Source organism: Pithys albifrons, chromosome Z, assembly GCF_047495875.1.
Source record: "Pithys albifrons albifrons isolate INPA30051 chromosome Z, PitAlb_v1, whole genome shotgun sequence".
Classification (NCBI taxonomy): Eukaryota; Metazoa; Chordata; class Aves; order Passeriformes; family Thamnophilidae; genus Pithys; species Pithys albifrons.
Genome location: NC_092497.1, coordinates 26,786,766 through 26,808,542, shown reverse-complemented (window position 1 = coordinate 26,808,542; position 21,777 = coordinate 26,786,766). Strand labels below are relative to the sequence as shown.

Here is a 21,777-nt window from a genome sequence, read left to right as displayed (position 1 = left end):
CATTTCATAAAGTTGCAACTGTGCCTGTAAAAATTCTACTTCCCCATCTAGCAAATGTATTGATGAAATGGGTGATGCTGCCTCACAGTGTCATATCCACATTCACTTCTCTACCAACTTGAAAGGACAAGCTGCCTTATTCCAAACTAAAACGACAGGTATCATTCAACACAGTTCAAATAAGTAGCACAAAGTTGCATGCTGATTAAAATTATATACTTCATTAAACTTTATTGTGCTGATGGATTATCTTTATATTTATGGCAGATCAAACAACTCCAATAAAACACAAATGGGTGTCTGTGTACATACATACATAAAGCCAGTTTAAATAAATACAAATTTTTAAATGTAACATTAAGCTTGGTCCTGGAATCCTCACATTCTCTTTTATTTTTTATCACATGGGAACTCTATTTTATATATAACTGCTAATGTATGAATATTTAAATACTACCAATATTTAATTTTCTACAAAGTATCTATAAATTACATCCAGTCAGGACAGTCCTGGGTAAACATGGCCAGTCACTGAAGTAAGCTACACAGACTTTAAAAATAATCCCCATTTATTTCAGAAACAATACATCAAAGAAATAGTTAACCTGTGCACCTACAGACTTCACAAATAGTTGATAAACAATTAGTATTGTGGAACCAACTCAGAAGACCCACAGGTTTCAAAGTGCTTAGAAGATAATAGAAGATTGCAATTCCATTTTACAGCTGGAACAGCTGAAAGAGAAAACTCAGGTGGCTTGTCTGAAGTCTTACAAAAAATCAGTGTTACAAATGAGGCAAGAGGCCTGAGAGTCCTGACTCTCAAGCCACACATGACTTGACAATGACTAAATTTATAAATAAAAACTGAGAGCAAAAAGTGACTTGGTTCTTTTAGCTCAAATAAGGAAAAAAGATTTCTCATATGATAGGATATGAGACAGGATCATTACTGCAGCAATCTGTAGATCAGTAAGGCCAGATATTCCAAAGTCACTCATGGGAAGAGGCCCCTTAATAAAAGACAGATGGCTAGAAAGAAGACAGTGTCATGGAGAAAGCTAGACCCCAGGGTCCTCTGAAACCACCAAAACTGAACTTCTGGCACAGCAATATTCTGGGGAAACTTCCAAAATGCCAAGAGGCATTTTTGAGTTGCAGAGGTTTCTGGAGAGACCCCTGCACTAGCAAACACTTCCCACAAGCTGTAGCATGGGAAGCCCATCTGCAAGGAGTCTTCCAAGCCACTGCACTATCAGAATATCTGGCAGGGCTGTGGTAAGCACAAGCTGTTGGAGAACACTTACTCTACAGCTAAACCTGGGCTCACTCTGGCACCTGTCAGCCTAGGATCATGGTGGCACAAAACCACAGGACTTGCACAGAAAAACACTTCTATGCAGGGTCTTAATTTCTGCAATATGGCTATTCTTAGAGTTACTGCTCAACTTCGCATGTTCTGCGCTTCAACACAGCACCACATTGCTCAACACTAAATAGAAATAACACTTGTTATTCACTATGTGTAGACATACTGTCTCAAGAGGACTGGGATTTCACAAAAGATTATTTCTGCAGGCAGTGATAAAAATGAAGATTGATCTCTTTTCTCATGGATATCTACCCTAAGGGGCTGCAGAGACTGCCCCTAGGACACACTTGTACTCTGCCTTTGAAGAATAACATTGCATAAGTCTGTTTCAACCAACTGTCACTGGTTTCACAGCATAGAACAGCACCTGAGCACATGCTTCATGAAAGGAAAAGCAATGCACGGGTGAGCTGGAGAGGAGAACAATGCTACAGACAATGTAGTGCATAGGAATCTTCTTTCCCTTCTATCATCCAGTCATATTCACATTGCAAAGATCTGTGCAGTTCTCACAGAAGAGAAGTTTGAAACTTCAGGTGAGGTCACATGGCTCATTTGGTGTCATGACGATCTCTTGATTTTGTCTGTGAGATGGGCACTTGCAGTTTTCCTGAGGTAGCATACACAAAGGCTTTTGTTTCATTCCTTTAGGAAAAGCAAAAGTGAAGGGAAAAGAGGCAGACAGCGGTGTTGAAGTTCCTTATGAAAAACACAAACACATTTGAAGTAAAACATGTTGTTGAAATACTCCAGACACCACAGCTTCCAAAAGCAAACTTCACCTCTCAGAATTACACTGGAGGTTTACAATGCCAGGTTACAAAATATTCAATCAGAGAGGCATAACTTTCATAAATAAACAGCCAGACACCTGGCTCTCCAGGGGCTTGAACTTCATAGAGGACGGATGTTTTGCTTGCTGACATCCTGCAGCCGTCAAGGCAGGGAAACTGCAGGTGCTGTGCTATAGCAGCAAGGACAGCAAAGAGCACAGTCCTGCTACAGTAACGCGTTTGTAGAACTTAAGTGCAGAAAGCGTTTGTCAGAGGACAAATATACCCACTCCTTCTGTTGTTCTGCCACTTTTTCTGCCAAGCATTTTACCAGAACAGGGTCTACTTTGGAGTCAATCTTGTTGGCAAACCAGTGCCCATAATTCAGAAGCCACCTTAATTCCCCAGCCCCATAGATGCAGACACTGCGCAGGTGGGCACCAGTGCATGGAGGATACAAATAATCTTCAAGATAATTCCATTTCACCAGACGAGTTTTGCTTTGTAAGTCTGTTATGTCCTGGGATGACTTTGGAACTTCCCCAGGGACCCCAGGAACACGTACAAGAGTGGCCCAAAAGTGTTCATCTGGAGAGTATGTGTCCCTTGACCACTCAAAAAAATCTCTTGCGAGTGAGCTTTCAAGGGTATACTGAATAAATTCTCGGCTTAAAACAAAGTAGGCACTGCCTACAAATACTTCAATATTATGAGGTGGTGGATTCTTGGAAATGTTTGTTTTGACAGGCATCTGCATGTATTCATAAGGCACTTTCATAAGTTCATGGTGATAAGTAAATCGCTCTCTTTTGCTACTGCTTGGCTTTGAAGTTTCCAGCATGTTTCCTTCACCAAGTTTCTTCAGTTCAGCAACCAACTCAAAATTTGACCTCAAAGGGAAATCTTGGCCACACAAATTGATAGCATATTTCCAAGGAACTGGAGAGTCCATCAAATCAGACAAACAATTGAAATCTGCTTGCAGACGTGAAATATGTGCATACTCCACTGTCTCCAACTTTGATGCAATGAAAATATTTGGGAAACATTTAGCCAGATTGTTCAAAGCAGATTTGAAGCTTTTTGCTGCCTTTTGGTCATAATGGATGCAGTAAATATTTTGATGACCATACAGTGAATGTATGAGCCTTTCTACCATCGCTGCATCTTTGTGAACAACCAAAGAGTAGGCTATTGGAAAACTTTCCTCCTCTGGAGAAACAGGTTTTAGGTGGTATTTCCTAAGTGAACGATACACATGGCAATCACTCGTCATTGCTATAACATCTTCATCAGCTAAATCAACTATTTCTTTTCTTCTTATCTCTAAACTCTTACCAATTTCATGAGGATCTTGCTCATAGACAGATGAACAATTAATTTCATACTGGAACTCATTTCTAGGGTATGAATACCTGTTTCTGACATAAGAAGAAGTGCTCAAGAAGTGCTCAACCAAGTAAATGCCCCTAGAAGGAAAAAAGTGTCTTTCAACATGGAGAATCTTCAGCAGTGCAATCAACCACCCAGTAACACAAAGGATAAGGATCTTCCTTCGCGCAGGGCATGTGTAGGGCCACTTGCATCTCTTCATTCTGCAAGAAAAAAGAGACATGGTGCTATATTAAGTCAGAAATAAACTGTCAGAGACAATTCCAGCTTCTAAGAAAGACATGAACACATCAGTTTGCCTACAGCATAAACATCACAGGACAGCGCACTGGTAACCTGCGGCTTCATCTTAATCATCATTTTAAAATTTCATTCCCCTGAATTAGCTGACTGAATGCAATAAACCAAAAAAACAGCTCAGATTTCAGATGATTTCCAGCTAAATAAGAGTGTTGGAATAAGGCTTCCACTGTTTCTTTTCCAAACCTTTTTTAAATTTCTAATGAGTCACAAATGGAAGTACAGCAACCTCTGGATTGGCAAAAACATGACTGTCCTGTAGGTGAGTAGGCAGGACTGTTTATTTTCCTGAGTAACTACAATGGTTTCAATGGGAGCAGCACTGGGATCTCTTGTGAGTTTACAAAGAATGTGTGCTTAATGTTAGATAACAGTAATTTTTAAAAATAAAGAAGAAAGAAGTGCATGAAGACACAGTACTTTCCTCCACTGGGCCCATCCACTGGTATGAATATATAGTGAGTGTAACCTTTTGAAGGCAGAAAGAGTAGCAGTGAACAATACCACATCTATCCTGCTCTCTGACATCTGACACAGCCTTGGATGTGACTGCAAAAACACATGGTCCCTTTTTATGCAGTAGGTTATTTAATAACGTTCCTGTATAGCAATATAGCTGAGGTATTATCATAATAAAAGCTAAACACATAGATCCTCTCTTGGGACAGCTTTGCTTTCTGGCTGAGTGAAAGCAACATTGTTACTATCCCTGAATTAAAATCAAACCAGAACCATATACTAGTCAGCATTAAACTAAGCTTCACTTTGCCTTTAAATTGAACATCTCCAAGTATTTTATTTTGAATAGACACTCTTCCAGAATACTCCTGAGTCAATAAAATAGTGAGGCCAGCCTAAGTGGCTCGGATGCCTGCAGAACCCACATATGCATGTAAAATCAAGTACTGAGATGGGCATGCAAATGTACTGTAAGACTAACTTGGGCATCTTTAGCGTTTGCATAAATGTCAGGTCTTGCAAGCTATAGCTACATTTAAATAGCAGACTGTCAAGGCAGAGCTCCTTCATCAGTCTGTTCTCCCCAACTTTATGTTTCCCTGTGTATCTTTGTCCTTGATATTTCGCTTCTGGGATAACAGAAAGGAGAAGGAAATATTATCTCCCTGTTTTGCCTAGGGGTGCCAGGTACAGACCAGGGTAAACCAGCACATATGTATTTTGTAGAAGCCAAAGCTCAGCAGCTCTCTGTAAGTTTTACAAACAGTCTCCAGGTATTATAAGAAAGAGAAAAAACAGATCTATCTCATAGAATCATAGAATGGCTTGAGCTGGAAGGGACCTTAAAGATCATCTGGTTTCAACCTCGCTGTCACAGGCAGGGGACTTTGCTCTAGGCCTTGAATGCTTCCAGGGATGGGGAATCTGAAAGTTATCTGGGAAACCAAACTGTTCCAGTGTCTCATCGCCCTCACAGTGAAGTAGGGTGTTCATATCTCCTTGAAGCCAAAAATCCCACCTTCCCCCTTAGCCAGAAGGTGCTTTCCTTCACCTCTTCTCCAACTAATTCCAGCCTAACATCTAATCTGGATCTCCCCTTTATCTACTTCCTTCCTAAATGTGTGTTCCTAGACAAAATTCACTCTCTAAAGCTGCTCCTAACGTAAGGCAGGTCGTCAGTCATATGACAAAAGCCCTGCAGAGGGGAACACAGTTGACCTCCCCTGTTTTTATTTTGGAGGCAGAAGACCTGTCGGTGTGATCTTTCTGTGAAGCCCACCCTGTGCCTCAGCCCATGCATGTCCTTGGCTACCAAGGACAACTGCCACTCCTGGCTAAACAGGGATTGCCTAATCCAAGGAGCAAATCTTCTCTTACTCTCTCCTTCAAAAAAGTGAGTCTGGACAAAGAAAAAGGACGGGGAGAAACCCACACATCCCCCAGTGCCACCAAACCGCTTTATCTATGACCTGCCTCTACCCAGTGCCAAACATTCTGTTGCTATGAAACCAAACAAAGCCATCGAATCCTAGAATGTCCTGAATTGGAAGGATCCCACAAGGTTCATCGAAGCCTAACTCCTGGACCTGCACAGGACACTACAAGAGTCATACCATGTGCCTGAGTGCATCATCCAAATGCTTCTTGAACTCTGTCAGCCTTGGTGCTGTGACCGCTATCCCGGGGAGCCTGTTCAGTGCCCAGCCATCCCCTGGGTGAAAAACATTCTCCTGATACCCAACTTGAACTTCCCCTCACACAACTTCAGGCCATTCCCCCAGTTCTGTCACTGGTCACCACAGAGAAGAGATCAATGCCTGTCCCTCCTCTTCCCTTCACGAGGAATCTGTAGGCCGCGATGAGATCTCCCCTCAGTTTCCTCTTCTCCAGGCTGAACAGACCAAGTGCCCTCAGCCGCTCCTCACACAGCTTCCCCTCAAGGCCCTTCACCCCACCTTCGTTGCCTTCCTTTAAGCCTTATACTTTATACTGTGGCACCCAAAACTGCACACAATATTCAAGGTGAGGCTGTCCCAGTGCAGGGCAGAGTGGGACAAAATCCCCTCCCTTGACCGGCTAGCGATGCTGTGCGTGATGCCTCCCAGGACACAGTTGGCCCTCCTGGCTGCCAGGGCACTGCTGACTCACATTCAACTTGCCATTGAGCAGGACACACAGGTTCCTTTCCACAGTGCTGCTCTCCCAGCCTTTTGTATCCCAGTCTGTATGAACAGCCAGCACTGCCCCATCCCAGGTGCAGAATCCAGCACTTGTCTTTGTTAAACTTCATATGGTTGGTGATTGCTCAGACACTCTAATATGTCTTGGTCTCTGCAGGCCCTGTCTGCCTTCAACAGCTCCTCCCAGTTTAGTGTCCCGGTTTACTTAGTATCCCTTCCGTCCTGTATCCAAGTAATTTATGAAGATGTTGAAGAGCACAGGCACTAAGATTACCCCTTGTGGAACCCCACTAGTGACAGGTCACCACCCTGATGTCATTCATTTACTGTAACCCTTTGTGCCATCAGCCAATTGCTCACCCACCAACTGATGTGTTTATCCAGCTGTAGGCTGGACATTTTGTCCAGAAAGATACTGTGAGAGACAGTATTAAAAGCTTTTCTGAAATCCAGAAAGATTACAAGAAAGGCTTCCCTTGATCAAATGGATGGGTTACCTTCTCAAAAAAAGACAATTAAATTTGTCAAGAAGGGCCTTCCCCTCATGAAGCTGTGCTGGCTGTGACCAATAACTGTGTTGTCTTTCATGAGTTTTTTAATAACTTCCAGAATAATCTTCTCCCTAATTTAACCAGGCATCGAAGTGCAACTGACAGGCCTGTAGTTATCAGGGTCATATCTCTTGCCTTGAAGAAATTCTTCCTGGTATCCAGCCTGAACTTTCCTTGGCACAGCTTGAGGCCATTTCTGCTTATCTAGTCACCAGTTGCATGGGAGAATAGGCTAACTCCCACCATGGGACAACCTCCTTTCAGGTCATTGGAATGATAAGGTCTCTTTTGAGCCTTCTCTTCTCTGGGCTAAACAGCTCCAGCTCCCTAAGCTGCTCCTCAAATGACTTACTTTCTAGATCCTATACCATCTTTGTTGCCCTCCTAAATAATTTTTTTCTCACCAGGATAAAGCTAATTTCTGCAGAAGACTGGGATTTCTTGAGGAACAGTGTAAAACCATGGAAGTAAACCCCTTGGGACAGAATGGCTGCCACAAATCTCATCAGGTTTTGACTCAAGTGCAAAACATTTGTTTCTTACCACATGCAGATCTCAGAGCCCTACTCAAACACAGCAGTGTACTGTACATGCAGTCCTCTCCAGAGAAGCAGGGAATTAATGAATGTGGCAGATGAGAACAGGAACTTATACCTACATGGCACTTGTGTTGGGTAGCACTGGCCAGATGCTAACTCCAGTTATCCTGCCCATTAAATTTTTTTCCTCAGGTGGTGCCATACTATACAGAGAACTGAAGATCCATTTTTTGCACAAAGCATTTACATTACAGTTTTATACTATGAGCTTGGCCATAATATTAAACCATAAACAAGGCCATCTTGCCTTGTTTTTCAAAATGTTTGTCTTGTCTCTTCTACATGAGAGAAGACTCATGAGACATATTTGCATGGACCAGAGCTCTTCATCTCGCATAAGACTTCTGACAGATCCTTACCAGGCTATACAGCCCTTTCATGAACCCTGGTTCCCAGGGAAATCATACTCTCCTGCCTCTGCACCACATTATTGCTAAACCTCCCACATTAGCTGGCCAAGAACAAACACATGCATTTGTATCATCTGATTATCAAACCCATTATCAATTTGTTACATCAAAAAATCTGCATTTTCCTTGTCACTAGCACTGTAATGCAAGACAAAAATAAACTTATAAAAATCTGGGAAGTGTCTCTTCCTTCTCAACTGCTGCTCACATTCAGAGAAGACAGATGAAAGTAAAGCATCCATCCCTCAGGCACTTACTACAGCTCTTAGCCTCTCAGAGATCATGCCCTCAACTGCAAAGATTGTTGTGTCAAAGGTTTCTTCATTCATACAGCCAAGCACACTGGTCTGGATTCAACTGCAAAATGAAAATGGGTGAAGTTGTTGAAAAGAGGAGGAAATCCTGCTCAGGCTTCAGATGGGAGCACAGTGTGGTGGCTGGGAAGTGGCCCAGGTAAAAGCTTCCAGTCACAAACTGCAGGCATTAATTGCAACTCTTCTGACTCACAGCAAGGTTCTAGTGTGCCTGCTGTGATACTGAAGTTTAAAAGGGTTAAGCAAGGGTCAGGTGTCCTGCTAACATTAGATGCAATCTGGTTGGAAAACCCTGAACATCCTGTTCTACAAGCCATGTGAACAACTGAATCATTTTCCATTTCACTGGCACTCCCCAAAACCACATGCATTGCCTCAAGTCAATGTATTTCTTTCAAATTCAGTAGAAACATTTTCTATTTCAGGATTTTTTGTTTAAACTGAACTCAGTACAGAAAGAAATTCAGTTTTGAATGAGAACAAAGCATTGGAGATGGCAACAATCCACACTTTCGCTTGGTCTACAGGTTAGGGGTTTTTTGTCAAAATTAAGACAGAATAAAGCAATGTTTCCTGCTTCATTTGCATTTTTTCATAATTAAACAAACACTCTTTTCTGTAAAAAATTGTAGCAGTGGCAATCCTGGTCTCCAAGGCAGACCCTAAGAGGGAGTGATGATCGGCCTGTCCAAAAAATTGTTCTGCAGTTTCGCCTGAGTACTGTAGAATTTTTGTTGCATTGTGATCTAAACACACTGGGTAAGGTCACTGTGCACTATCACAGAGGTATTAAGGTAATTGTAATATTGAACCTTATGACACCTATATTATTTATTTGTATTACTAATAGTTCCTTAACACGTAATATCTAAGATGCTGTAATTTACTGTAAGTTACAATTACTGTAAGCTAGATTTAAATTGGTTTAGAGTGTGCCCACCTGATGTTTCACTCTATTTACCAAATTGCTTAAAAGCGAACCTTTATAAACTGTTGCATCTTCTCAGTGCTATGCAGACAAAGAAACTGTTGCAGGTCAGCCAGTGAACTATGTATCTGTGTAGCATAGGATACCTCCTACAGGTCCAGTACCTCTCTCCTAGGGTGACATAGACCACACATACACAAAGAGGAAGCCTGCAAGCCCACAGCCCCTGAAAATAAAAGTAGGAGCTGCTGATGCTGTTCATTGGAGGAAGAACAGAAGAGTCAGATTCTAACCAGCTGAAATCATACATTATGAGTTGTGGTGGTCCAAATTTCTGCTCTGAAGAGCCTCCTGTGACCACATATATTAATTTATTAATCCTTCAGAGTAAAATCAAGTTTAAAGCATCAGTCCTAGTGAGAAAACATGTAACCACTTATATTATGCATATAAGTACAACCATCATACATTATTTCAGAGAATCACAGAAATATGGAAAGGTTGGAAGGGACCTTTAGGGATCATTGCTAATCCAACTCTCCTACTACGGGCAGGGACATTTCCACTAGACTGCTTGAGCTTGTCTCACTTTTTTTTGTGTCAGGGAGAAGAACCCAAAGTGGTTAAAGTACCCAGATTACGTCCGGATTTGGCCTGGAAAGAAACCAACAGAGGACTTGTTCTGTATGCTGGTCACTCCACCACACATGTAAGACACACCTCACCTAGACTAACCATCTGAAGTCCCTCTGCAGCTGGTGGAAAGATACAAGGAACTACAAAGGATCATCAATTTGTCAAAGCACAGCCTGTGAGATGGGCTGGATGAAGCATTTCTGGGAAAATCATGGCCCCAGCAAACAGGAGCCAGAAAAAGGGCCCAGCTTTTGCACCATGACTGTGAGCTCTGACAGCTCTGACTGTGATAGCACAGCTTTGTTGTACTTCCAATGTGAAGTATCCTGGGGATAGGAGCATTGCATCCAACTCTAATACTCTGTCAGCATCACCCTAACATCTCCTTCATCCCAGAGAGGCAATGGAGAAAAGCCAGCCTAGAAGCTGCTCTGGCCAGCAGAACTCTGACTCAGCCTGGAAAATCAAGATCATGCTCTGTCTAACCTCCAATGGCTCGTATCCCCTGCAGCAGCTTAGCTTCCTCTGAGACCTGAAGAGGTCCCTCTGTAGAGGGTTAAGGAGGCATTTGAGCAACTCAGATGCATGGAGAGGTTTCATTCAGCACAGTAAAAATGGCAGGCTTTGGGCTCACATTGCCTCTCTCAAGGCACACTTCTACTTTACTAAGACCCTAATTATTTATACGTGGAGAGCCCTGACTCCTGAGAGAGACCAGGGCTTTTACTGCAGCTCCTCACACTACTATTTCTGCTGTTTTCATAAACTCAGTGTACACAGAGTACCAGCAACTCCCAGTCTGTGCAACTTAGTGATGTCAGTGTCATCCTTGCACAGGAGGAGTCTATAGCTCCCTTAACCCTGAGCAGGAACCAATTACCAACTAACATTCCTCTTGCTCTGCATGGCAAGTCTTACCTGTGGTCCACACAGTACAGAGGTGTTTCTAGTTTGTCTGTATTCACAGCACACTGATTTATTAACAGCTTGTGAACTACTTTGTTCAAGACAACAAGGAATTTTCAACTCCCTGGCACTTCATTCCCTTTCCTCATTGTATCTTTTCTGTCATAGCTTGTGTTCCATTAAACTCAGCCGCTTCAGTAATTAAAGGTAGAAGCTTCCAGGTGGATCTACAATGCTCACAAGCTCCCTGGTGCCCACTGTCCAGGTACATCACAGGAAGCATAGATCCTGGTGGAGCCAAGAAGTATCCAGTGTACTCCCAGGCAGAAGGATAAAACTTCTGCTTTAAAGGTTGGGGTTTGTTCAGGAAGAAGAAAAAGCAGAGGATTCTCTGCTTAGACTGGGCTCACCCCAAGCAGATGGAAAAGCTCTCCTTTGTTGTTGGAAGCAGCAGACTGAGCAGCAGGCATGCAGACAGGGCTCCCTGAGGAAGGCTGTAACCTGTCTGCCTGGAGCAACCAACACATCCCAACCTTCCTGAGGAACACAAGCTGTATATCAGCCCACGTCCACTGGCCTCCCTGCTCTGCCTTCTGCCTATTCTTCCTGAAGAACCTGCTCAGTAGGTAAGCAAAAGTCTAGTTCAACCATCAGCTACACTGAGATATAGAAAAACAAAAGTCATGATCTCTCCTAATGAGTAGACCTACTGAATTCATACTACTTCTTTTCTACTGTATCATTATCCATCAAACAGGTCTGTGACTCTCTAGAGATGCCACAAATGGCTTTCAGTGTCATGTGAGGTGGGCAGTTGGTGGGAAACATCTCTTTGTTGTCACATTGTTTTGGAACTGGTTAACCAGAGTGTGGAGTGACAAGACAAGCTGGCTGCTAGTGTGGATGGAATAGGGATTTTTGGAAAGTTCAGGCTGTAAGCAGGCAGTGCTCTCTCCCTGGTGGTTCTGAATACATAGTACTCGCTATGAATGCTGTTGTGAGGAAACAGGCTTCTGTGCTTGCCACAGAGCAAGATTTAAGTGGAAAGGTCAGGTCTGAATGCAAGACTGTGAAAGGAGAGAAAACAGGGAGAGCAGTGCAGGGTAGCAGGAGTGCCCTTACTCCATCATGTGATTCTCTCTCACATGCAGAAGCCATTTGGCCTATGTACAGCATGAACTAAGCTCCTTGCTGTCACCTGGGTTGAAGAATAAAAGGGGAATGGATGTTGAGAAGAACAGAAGCAGCAGAACAGAGGCTGGGAAAATATAAGAAGAGAATGGAGAGAAAGCAACCTATGAGGGTAAGTGCTTTCATGTAGGTTGCATTAACAAAAATCAGAGCAGCAGAACAGGTGCTTCCTCCAACCAGTTACTCCCTCATCACTCAAAGATATCTGAGGCAAACCCACTGTCTATATCTTTCCTTGGAAACCAGATCATAGGTGTATTTCAGCAACTAACACCATTAGTACATAAGAGCAGAAACTATGGGAACAATTCCCTCTACTCCAGGCAAAAACAGTTTGGGAAAGTTCTCCCTGATAAAGTATCTCTGTTTGCTTAACAAACACCTACTCATGCAGCAATGCAAACTTGATTGTTTGCATGACTAGCCCTGTGGAAAGATGCAGTTAGCTCGCTCTGTTTTTCCCTCTGGCCTGCATTATTCAAGTCTGGGTCTCATTGGGTCTCTAGAAAAGGTAGAGGGACAATGTTCTGGGAAGCTTAGGAAGGGGGAAATCATAGAATCATAGAATCGATTGGGTTGGAAAAGACCTCTGAGATCATCGAGTCCAACCCTTGATCCAACTCCAGTCCATTTACCAGATCATGGCACTCAGTGCCACGTCCAATCTGTGTTTAAAAATCTCTAGGGATGGTGAATCCACCATCTCTCTGGGCAGCCCATTCCAATGCCTGATTACTCTCTCTGTAAAGAATTTTTTTCTGATATCCAACTTAAATTTCCCCTGGCAGAGCTTAAGCCCCATTCCTCCTTGTCCTATTGCTGAGTGCCTGGGAGAAGAGACCAATCCCCACCCGGCTAGAACTTCCCTTCAGGTACTTACAGACAGTGATGAGGTCACCTCTGAGCCTCCTCTTCTCCAGGTTAAACAACCCCAGCTCCCTCAGCCTCTCCCCATAGGGCTTGTGCTCCAGTCCCTTCACCAGCCTTGTTGCTCTTCTATGGACTCGCTCCAGCACCTCAGTATCTTTCCTGAACTGAGGGGCCCAGAACTGAACACAGTACTCAAGGTGTGGCCTCACCAACGCAGAGTACAGGGGAAGGATCACTTCCCTGGTCCTGCTGGCCATGCTATTTTTGATACAGGACAGGATCCCATTGGCCTTCTTGGCCACCTGCAAACACTGCTGGCTCATGTTCAGCTTCCTGTCAGTTAGTACCCCCAGGTCCCTTTCTGCCTGGCTGCTCTCAGGCCACTCTGTGCCCAGCCTGTGGCGCTGCAGGGGGTTGTTGTGGCCAAAGTGCAGGACCCGGCACTTGGCCTTATTGAACTTCATCCCATTGGAATCAGCCCATCTCTCAAGTCTATCCAGATCCCTCCCAAATTGTTGTCATCAACAAATTTGCTGCTGCTGATCTCAATCCCCTCATCTAAAACATCAATAAAGATGTTAAACAGGACTGGACCCAACACAGACCCCTGGGGAACACCACTGGTGACTGGCCGCCAGCTGGATGCAGCTCCATTCACCAGCACTCTCTGGGCCTGGCCCTCAGACCAACTCTTAATCCAGGAGAGGGTACACTTGTCCAAGCCATGGGCTACCAGCTTTTCCAGGAGTATATTACTCACATGCTTTGCTAAGCATTTCATTTTATGTTTTTTAGTAAATTGTCTGATGAATTAAAATTTTAACATGATTTGATCATTCCAAACTGCTAGCTAGAAAAATTAACTTATTAATGTTCTAGTTTTTACTTCTGTTAGCTGATTATTTCCATCACAAAATTATCTATCGATAGGCATTTCAGGATTTCTATAGGGGTATTTTTATTGACATTAAATTTAGATCAGTTGATTCTATCAAGTTTTTCTGGTTTTCCACCCACTTCCCCTGAACTCAGACTATGTCCCTGTAACATAGTGACACTACCAGCCTTGTTCCACATGGCTCACCCCCTTGCTTTGGCTTGCCTCCCTGATGTAATACTTAGATATTCTTTAAATGATGCACAACTAAAGAACTAAGTAACTATTACTTACATACTTAATTGCAAAATGTGAAAAAATATGTCCTTATTTTTAGACCCAACACTAAATAAATGATTAGTCTGCCAATTTTAAGACCCTGAAGACTTAAAACAATACAGTGTCACAAGGAAAACCAGTAAGAAAAATCTAGTTTACCACAGCCTGATTTGTGCTTGTGAAAGAGGAAAGACGAGTCCTTGCCACATACATGGTTCAGCAGAGATTTGGCAATTATCACACATGTCAAAGTCATACCACACATGACTTTATCCCAGTGCTAACCATGAGGACTTCACTTCACAGGATAAACAGATCTGTGTTTCCTAACAGAACCTGCTGTGCAGATAGTAAGTTGCTTTGCTTATCTGTCTGCTATTCACTCAGTCCCAACTCTCTGGATGCTCTTTAGAAAACACTGGATGCTCTTTTGCAGTTCCCTCCAGCAGTGATCCCCATAATGTCAGTAAAATATCTTACATTAATTCATGCACATCCATGTCCCAGAGATACTTTGAGGTAAAGAAAGTCTGTGTGTCTGCCCTGTGGTCAGGAAAAGAGTTGAGTGACTTCTGCAAGGTCGTGCAAGAAGACAACAGCACAAGAGATGTGAACTTAGTTCCTCCATATCTCAAACTATTCTGACCTGTTTTACAATAACTTTTGGTGGAACCTGTTCTGGTGAGGGCCTGAAAAGAAGTGTCTCAGCAAATCCCTTAGTACATCCATACTACTCTGTCCTGCCAGTTTGAGGACTTGCAGGGTCTTTCCTTAAAGCAAGAAAGCATTAAGAAGGCTCAGAGATAGCCCTGAAAATTTCCAAGTCTGATTGCTCATACATTAAGTATTTAAATGCTCTTGACTTTGTGAAAGTATACATTCTTGCCGCAGATTTAATGTACTACACAGCCAGGAGTCAAAACAAAAACAAAACAAAACAACAACCAAAAAAATTGAAATCCACATACCTCAGCAAATAGGGTTTAGCAGCTCTGTTGTGACTCACATGGGAGTTTAAAATAATACTACTACAGTGAAGAGAGGGTTAACTTTTACTCCTAAGCTATAGTGTAACATAAAATAAGATCTAAAGAGCCAAAATCTGTATTCATTGGCAAGGAGAAGCACTGTAAAAGAGGGTGGAAGTTTCCTGTTTGACAGAAAGGCAGGACAAACCGTACCACGCTGCAGAAAAGCTCCGATTAAGAGCTCAAAATATTTCCTTCACACCTCCATCAAGCTGCCTGCAGACTCTCTGCAAACCCCTGCTGTAAATCACCCTTTTTGAGTCAATTCCCCCCCATCAAAGTCACAGCTTGTCACATTAGCAAGATCATTTCAAGGAGAGCTGCAGACCTACCTCCTGGACTTTGCTGTGGTCTCTTTCCCTTGCAGAGCTCTCTAGGATGGTCTGTCCCAGGACATCAATACAGGCATATCCAGCTTGGTGGGTGAACAAAGTCCTGGTGTCTGCTCCATCCTGCCACTGCCAACAGCCTTCACCATCATCAGTGCTTCAAGCGCATGTGAAGTCGGATGTACAGAAGAACGAGGGATGACATTGTATCTTGCACAAATTACAAAAGAAAATTTCAAAATATTAGCTGAAAAATAGTGACCATGGAGGCTTTGCATAATAAGCTGTGCAAAGCATTATCTGTATAAGAAACTCTAATGGATTGATGTCAGCTGAATGCCAGGTACCTACCAAAGCTGCTCTATCACACACCTCTGCAACTGGACAGGGGGGAGAAAATATAACAAGGCTTACATGGGTTGAGATACAGAGCAGGAGAGGCCCTTGTGTCCTCAGCAACAACTACTTCAGGACAGGGTACTTCAAGGATCCAAAGAGCCATTGATGGGCTTTTAGTGTAGGTATTGTGAATACAGAGAAGTTCAAAGAATTATCTACCCTGCCTGGCCTCTCAGAAGATTCCTGCATCCTGGGATTGTTGCAAGCAGAAGACCAGTAAGTGCCAATTGCTACCAGAACAGTGAACCAGCAGCCATCATACCAACCAAGACTCCATAATTCCCATTCAGAAGCTCAACTGGAGAGCCAAGGAATGCTCAGCAGTACCTGCCAATTCTTTCACAGCCCCATATGGCCAGCGTGAAAATCTAATGGAGAGTCGAGATTGACAGTACTTTATCATGGCCTGAACGAAGTCATTCTGCCCCTGAGTGCTCCTGTGCCAGACATGGGGGAAACTTCTAGCAGCTTCTCACAGAACCCAGCTCAGTATCCTCCCCACTACCAAACCATGGCCACACAAACCCAATACAGAATCATATATTTTTGTTTACTCATGTAGCATTTCTAAGCATCAAGAAGGTAGGGAGACAAGAACACCATAAAAAGAACAGATCACATCAAAGTAACCTAATTTCCTCCTACAGCACACTGAAGAGGACTTGAGGAGAGGTAGAAAAGCACTGGGATGTGAATAGTCTCTGTCAAAAGCCTCACCAATAAGATCCATATGGTACTTCAGGTACCAAGACTTCAGATCTTGGGGTCTCCACAAATGAAATAGCTCTAACACTAAGCCAAGATGAGAAATTTGGTCTGCTGTTACAAGGCCCGTGGTCCCGGTGGTACTTCCTGAAATTCTGCTTGGATATGATGATCTGCACTGCAAGTTCACCTATACATAAGTACTTCATATGGTATACAATGTCTTCTACATGGCAAGAAATACATTTTTGGGCTATTAAACCTAACTTCTCTGTGTGTAATGTTAACAAAGAAATTTCAGGAACTAAATACTACTGTTTGCATATACTGCAAACAATTATCACAGTATTTTTCCTCAAGGAAAGCACAGAAGCAGTAATTCCTAAGCAGTTACTCCTCCTGTAGCATTTTCCTCCTCTCCATCCACATTTTTGACCAAAATAGTATGTACACCAGTCTTCTCTTCATTATCAGCCTTCCAGCACAAACAGAATTATAGACTGTACTTTTGTGACTAGAGTTGACTGAATCTCATAAGCTCTGACCCTCGAGGCCTCTGGATGTCACAGATTCATGGGATCCTACAGTTCTGCCTTAGCTCAATGGTCCCAGAATGGCAAAATCATACAGAAAGAACAGTTTCCAAATTCCCCACTTAATATTTGGTGCTCTCTGTATGCATAAGATGCCGTGCACTGAGACAGTAGCTGGGTCAACTTTACCTCTTCTCAGTCTGATGGGAGGGTATAGCAGCCAATTGTATCAAATGTTATTAATTGATTAAAAAAATAAGAACATAGAACACTTCCTGTGAGACAAAAGCTTCCAACACATACAAAACTGGAAAATGTCTGCAGACAGCTGTGCATCTTTAGAGTAAGATTCAGGGTGCTGACTTGTCCTTGCCTGAAAAACCAAGCATGCAGAAAGACCCCTCCCCCCCCGCCCCCCCAGATAACACACCACAAAAATGAAATGCACACCAGACAACTGCACTGCAAGGTCTTTGACTGGCATCAGGGAATCCTGCACAGGACAGGGACGAGCCTCCTGACACACTAGACAAGCCACACTGCATTTAGTTAATATGACAGAGTGCATTGTAGGAGGATGGGTGGGTCTCTGACAGGCTGGTATGTACCCTGTCATCTGCTTATTGATGTCTCTGTCTGGGCGTGATGCACCTCTTTCTCCACAGCTGTCTCTCTTGTACTCAAAGCAGAGAGAATTGTGCATCACATATTGCAAATCATGGTAAAGCCTTTGTAATTTTTGAGTGTTTCAGTGAGAGGTCTGATGAGCTGACTGTTGACAGCTACGCAAATGTAACCCCCTTGCTAGATCCAGCACCCTGCTGTTTGTAAAGCAGAAATGAGCTTTTTGTGACTCATCTAGTGCATCTCTTAGAACCTTTATCAATATTTCCTGGAAGATCTCAAAAGCTGGAGTCACTGTATGACTCCTAACACCCTTCTGTATGTGTAACAACTACACAAATGCTGTAAATTTAATTATTCCAAACAGGTCTGGACAGAGATACAGTCTTTTGCCTCTCACCAAGGCATTTTTAAGACAACCACAGACAGCTTGTTGACTGACTAGAATAATTTGGACATATTAGGCCAGAAAATAGCATGCATAATGTAGGTTATGATCCACAACATCTATGGAACCTGGTACACAAGCAGTTTTCAGTGTCTGAAGCCCACTGTAATATCAGCACAAAGGTGGTGCCAACACAGGCAACTGAAGCCTGAATGTATTCCTTATCACCATCACTCTTTTTCAAAAAGTTGTAGTCCCTAAGAATGGCTCATCTTCTGATGCAAGTTTCAAAAAGCATTAGCCATGTTTGTTGGTAAGCTTCATATGCCTTTACAGCAGGGCAGCATACAGAAGAACACACAAGAAATGGACCAAACCCCACCAGTATCAGATGTATAAAACCAGAAAGCACAGCTGCACTAATGTAGTAGCATTTCACTTCCCTTTCTATGACTATCTCAGAAAAGTTACATGCATGGAGAAACAAGCCCATCCAGCACAGAATGTTGTTTCAAAGTACTCAAAAGTGGATGGTTGGAAACAGGAGAGCTCTTGAACACCTTCTCCGCACATTCTTTCCACTTCTGTTTCCTTACAGCTCCTGAACGCAGAGGTTACAACTGTCTGTTTCTCATGAAATTTTGGGTTCTTCCATCCAGTCATTTTTGAACCCATTTAAGTTTTCTGACATCCAGAGACTAGGGAGTGCAGAGGTGGAGTGGTGATGGCAACACTCTACAGCTGACTTGAGCATTGTGTAAAAACTCACTTTCTCATACTTGCCGTCAGTCTTTTGCCTTTCAGTGTCACTTAACTGCTGTAGTTCCTGGTCTGAAACGGCGCAAGCAGCTCTTCCCTGTTCACTCCCTCCACTCCACTACGTTACTGTTAAAGAATTGTGCCTAACTCAAAATGAAACGGCTGCTTTATGGGCTATGTCCTTGCGACAAGTTAGAGGATGTTCAGTGAAGCAGATGCTCAGGTGAGACACAGTGGAGGTTCACCATAAGGTCTCCTTCTTCAAACCTCACTCTTGTATTAGCAAATCTATCTGCCACATAACGAGGGAGAAGCAGATATTGTCTCTCTTCCAGAAAAAAAAAGTCAGATTCTTGCTGCTGTTACTTCTTGTTTCCTCACAAGGAAAAGGAGCCTCTTTCCACGCTAAAGAAATGACTAAGTGCACTTAGCACATTTAAACAGCGCTACAGGCTACCACGTTCGTTTTCAGCGATTTACTGAGACGAAGAAAAGGCCAACATCACAGCAAACCCCATTTCTGTTACCAAAACTCGGTGTAACTGTTGCTCTTCGGGAGAAGCTTATGCGGCTACAACATCTGGGCAGCTGCCTGCCAGCCGGGCTCAGGCACGTGTGTGTCCGACTCCGAATGCCCCGTGGCACCCGCTGTCTCGTTCTGCTCCCGAGCCGCAAAATCACCCCGTAACTAACTTTTAAGACACATGGCGCGTTCTTACCGGAGCCTTCCCGCAGCACCACCGGCACCGACCCTGCTCCTCCTGCTGCTCCGGCCGCCTCCAGCGTCGCGCCCGGCCCGGCCCGGCCCTCTCGTTCCCGCACAGCACCGCCCCGCTGCGCTCCCGCGGAGCCACACAGCTGCTGTCGCCCCTTCCTCCTTCTCCTCCTCCTCCTTCCAAACTCCACCGCCGCGGTCGAGGCTCCAAGTTTGCGCCTACGGCGAAGCCGCCGGGAGGAGGACGGGAGTTGCTGCGCCGTGGGGATCCGCGCAAAAAGTTGGGCCCTTTCTGCTTTTGCTGCTGCGGCAGTCGCGGGACGTGCCCGGCGGCAGCGCACTCACCGGGACTGATCGCGGCCGTCTCGGGACCGGCACCGCTCGGCTCCGAGGGGCGCGCTGTGTGCGGGGTGTGCGCGGATATGTGCGCGACGCGGCATTTTGCTTCATGACGTGGACGAAAAAAGGAAGGGCCGCCGCCCGCCCCGAAACCTGGCGGACAGGAGAAGGAAGCGGCGGCGAGGTGCCCACCGGCACCACCTGGGTGCGGGAGGAGCTGCCGCCCCGCCGCGGCCCCGCCGCCCCTCCGGCAGCGCCAGCCCCTCCGGCTCCGCCACCGCTGCGGCCGGCGCTGGCCGGTGGCAAGACCGGGCTCTGCTGAGCAGGGGACGAGCCCCGTCCCGGACTCCGCGCCCTCTCCTCGGCTGCCCCGGGACCGCCGCAGTTCTGAACTGGTAAGCCGTGGTCTGGCTTTAAATCTCTCCTAACAGTGAGATAACCTGCCGCTACACTGGACTACTGCAGATCCACAGCGATTTCCAGGCAAAGGCCGATGTTTTAAGGTCAGGCAGAGCCTGTGGGCCTGCACCCCTGGTACACCAGCTCGGTTGGAGAAGTGGAAAATGCCACCAGAGACGAGAGCATCTGTCATCTGTCTGCTGCTGTAGCCCAGACCGTGCAGCTGAGCACAGCTGTGGCAGCTCGGTTTAAGGTTGATAATTGCTTAAGCCACTGTGACCGAGTTATATGTTACTGTGTGCTTGAGCTCCTGCCACAGAAACGTGTAAGTGAAATCAAAACAACACAGATGGTGGACAGCTCACCAGAGGGTTACTCTGTCACAGTAATGTCGGTCTAAGTGGTAAAACCTTTTCCCACAGGCAAAGCCAAGGCCATAGTAACAACACACAAATGCCCCAAGAAACAAAAAACCCACAACCACAACACAGAAAAACACAGATACAAAACTTGAAAGTTCTTTGAATTTGGTTCCAGAGTCTCATTGCTTTGAAATGTTTTACTCCCTTCCCAAGTCATGCTTCTTGATATGGCTAGACACTTAACAGTTCAAATTCCAAATCACCTATATAATTTCTTGCTTGACTGGTTAATTGACTACTGGTGACCAGAAAAAGGGCCTGAATCTCGCGTATGCAGTTGTTCATTCTTTCGATGACTTAAACAGCATATTTTCCTCCAGTTATTATTAAGGTTTGAAAATCAGAAAAAGTCTTCATCTTTGTCTCTGTGTCACAATGACAAAACACTTGATAACTACAACTGCTTCAAGAATTTACCCAAATTCCTAAGGCAACATTATTCCATCCCTTCCTCCCCTCCACCCCCCACCTTAAGTTGCATTTCCACCATCAAAAACTCCTCCTGGTTACAGTTCAACTTTGCCTGCCAGGAAGGTGCAAATGTTTTGTGCTGATCGTCTGGATTGCATGAATTTAGCTCTGTCTGCACCTGTGTCTTTATTTCTTTTCTCTTTCCCATGTGCTTCCCTTGCTTACAGAGCTTCTTAACCTCTGCCCTGTGTTACTCAGGAGGCCAGCTTATCACATTGGTCCCCGCTGGCCTTAAAATCTGTGGATCTTGTGTTGCACTGTGTGTCTTCCAGCTATTTATCTTCCTCCTCACTCTCATTTTTTTTTTGAGTCTTACATTCTTCCCAACTGGAATTAATCTCCTCAATGATTTTGACTCTATTTTAGTAAAAAATAAATCTGTGGAAATAAGAATCTGAAATTGTAGCTTTTGTTCACAGCATCATCTCTTTCTCCTTTTATTCCCCATCTGAATATTAAAAGCATCATAATGCCATGGGGGGTGTGTTGTATTATTATTTTCATTTTACATCCTTTTTACTTTAGTCTGCACCATGCAAAGTAAGTGCTAACTCACAACCTAGGAATGGAGAAGAGGGTTACTAAATAAAAAGAACTGAATCATGAAAGCAGAAGGAGCGGCTGCGAAG

The 21,777-nt window shown here is 44.1% G+C and overlaps 1 protein-coding gene across 2 annotated transcripts; it reads right to left on the bottom strand.

The window, feature by feature from the left end:
• Positions 1–244: 244 nt before the first annotated feature.
• Positions 245–20,024, bottom strand: GCNT4 (glucosaminyl (N-acetyl) transferase 4). Of its 2 annotated transcripts, XM_071580905.1 has the most exons (3): positions 19,522–20,024; positions 15,398–15,604; positions 245–3,740 (listed from the first exon to the last, which is right to left on the bottom strand). In XM_071580905.1, the coding sequence occupies exon 3, from the start codon at positions 3,737–3,739 to the stop codon at positions 2,372–2,374; it is 1,368 nt and encodes a 455-aa protein (XP_071437006.1). In that variant the 5' UTR covers position 3,740; positions 15,398–15,604; positions 19,522–20,024; the 3' UTR covers positions 245–2,371. The 2 variants fall into 2 exon arrangements, with proteins under 2 accessions (XP_071437006.1, XP_071437007.1); XM_071580906.1 differs by lacking the exon at positions 15,398–15,604.
• Between the last annotated feature and the right edge of the window lie 1,753 nt (positions 20,025–21,777).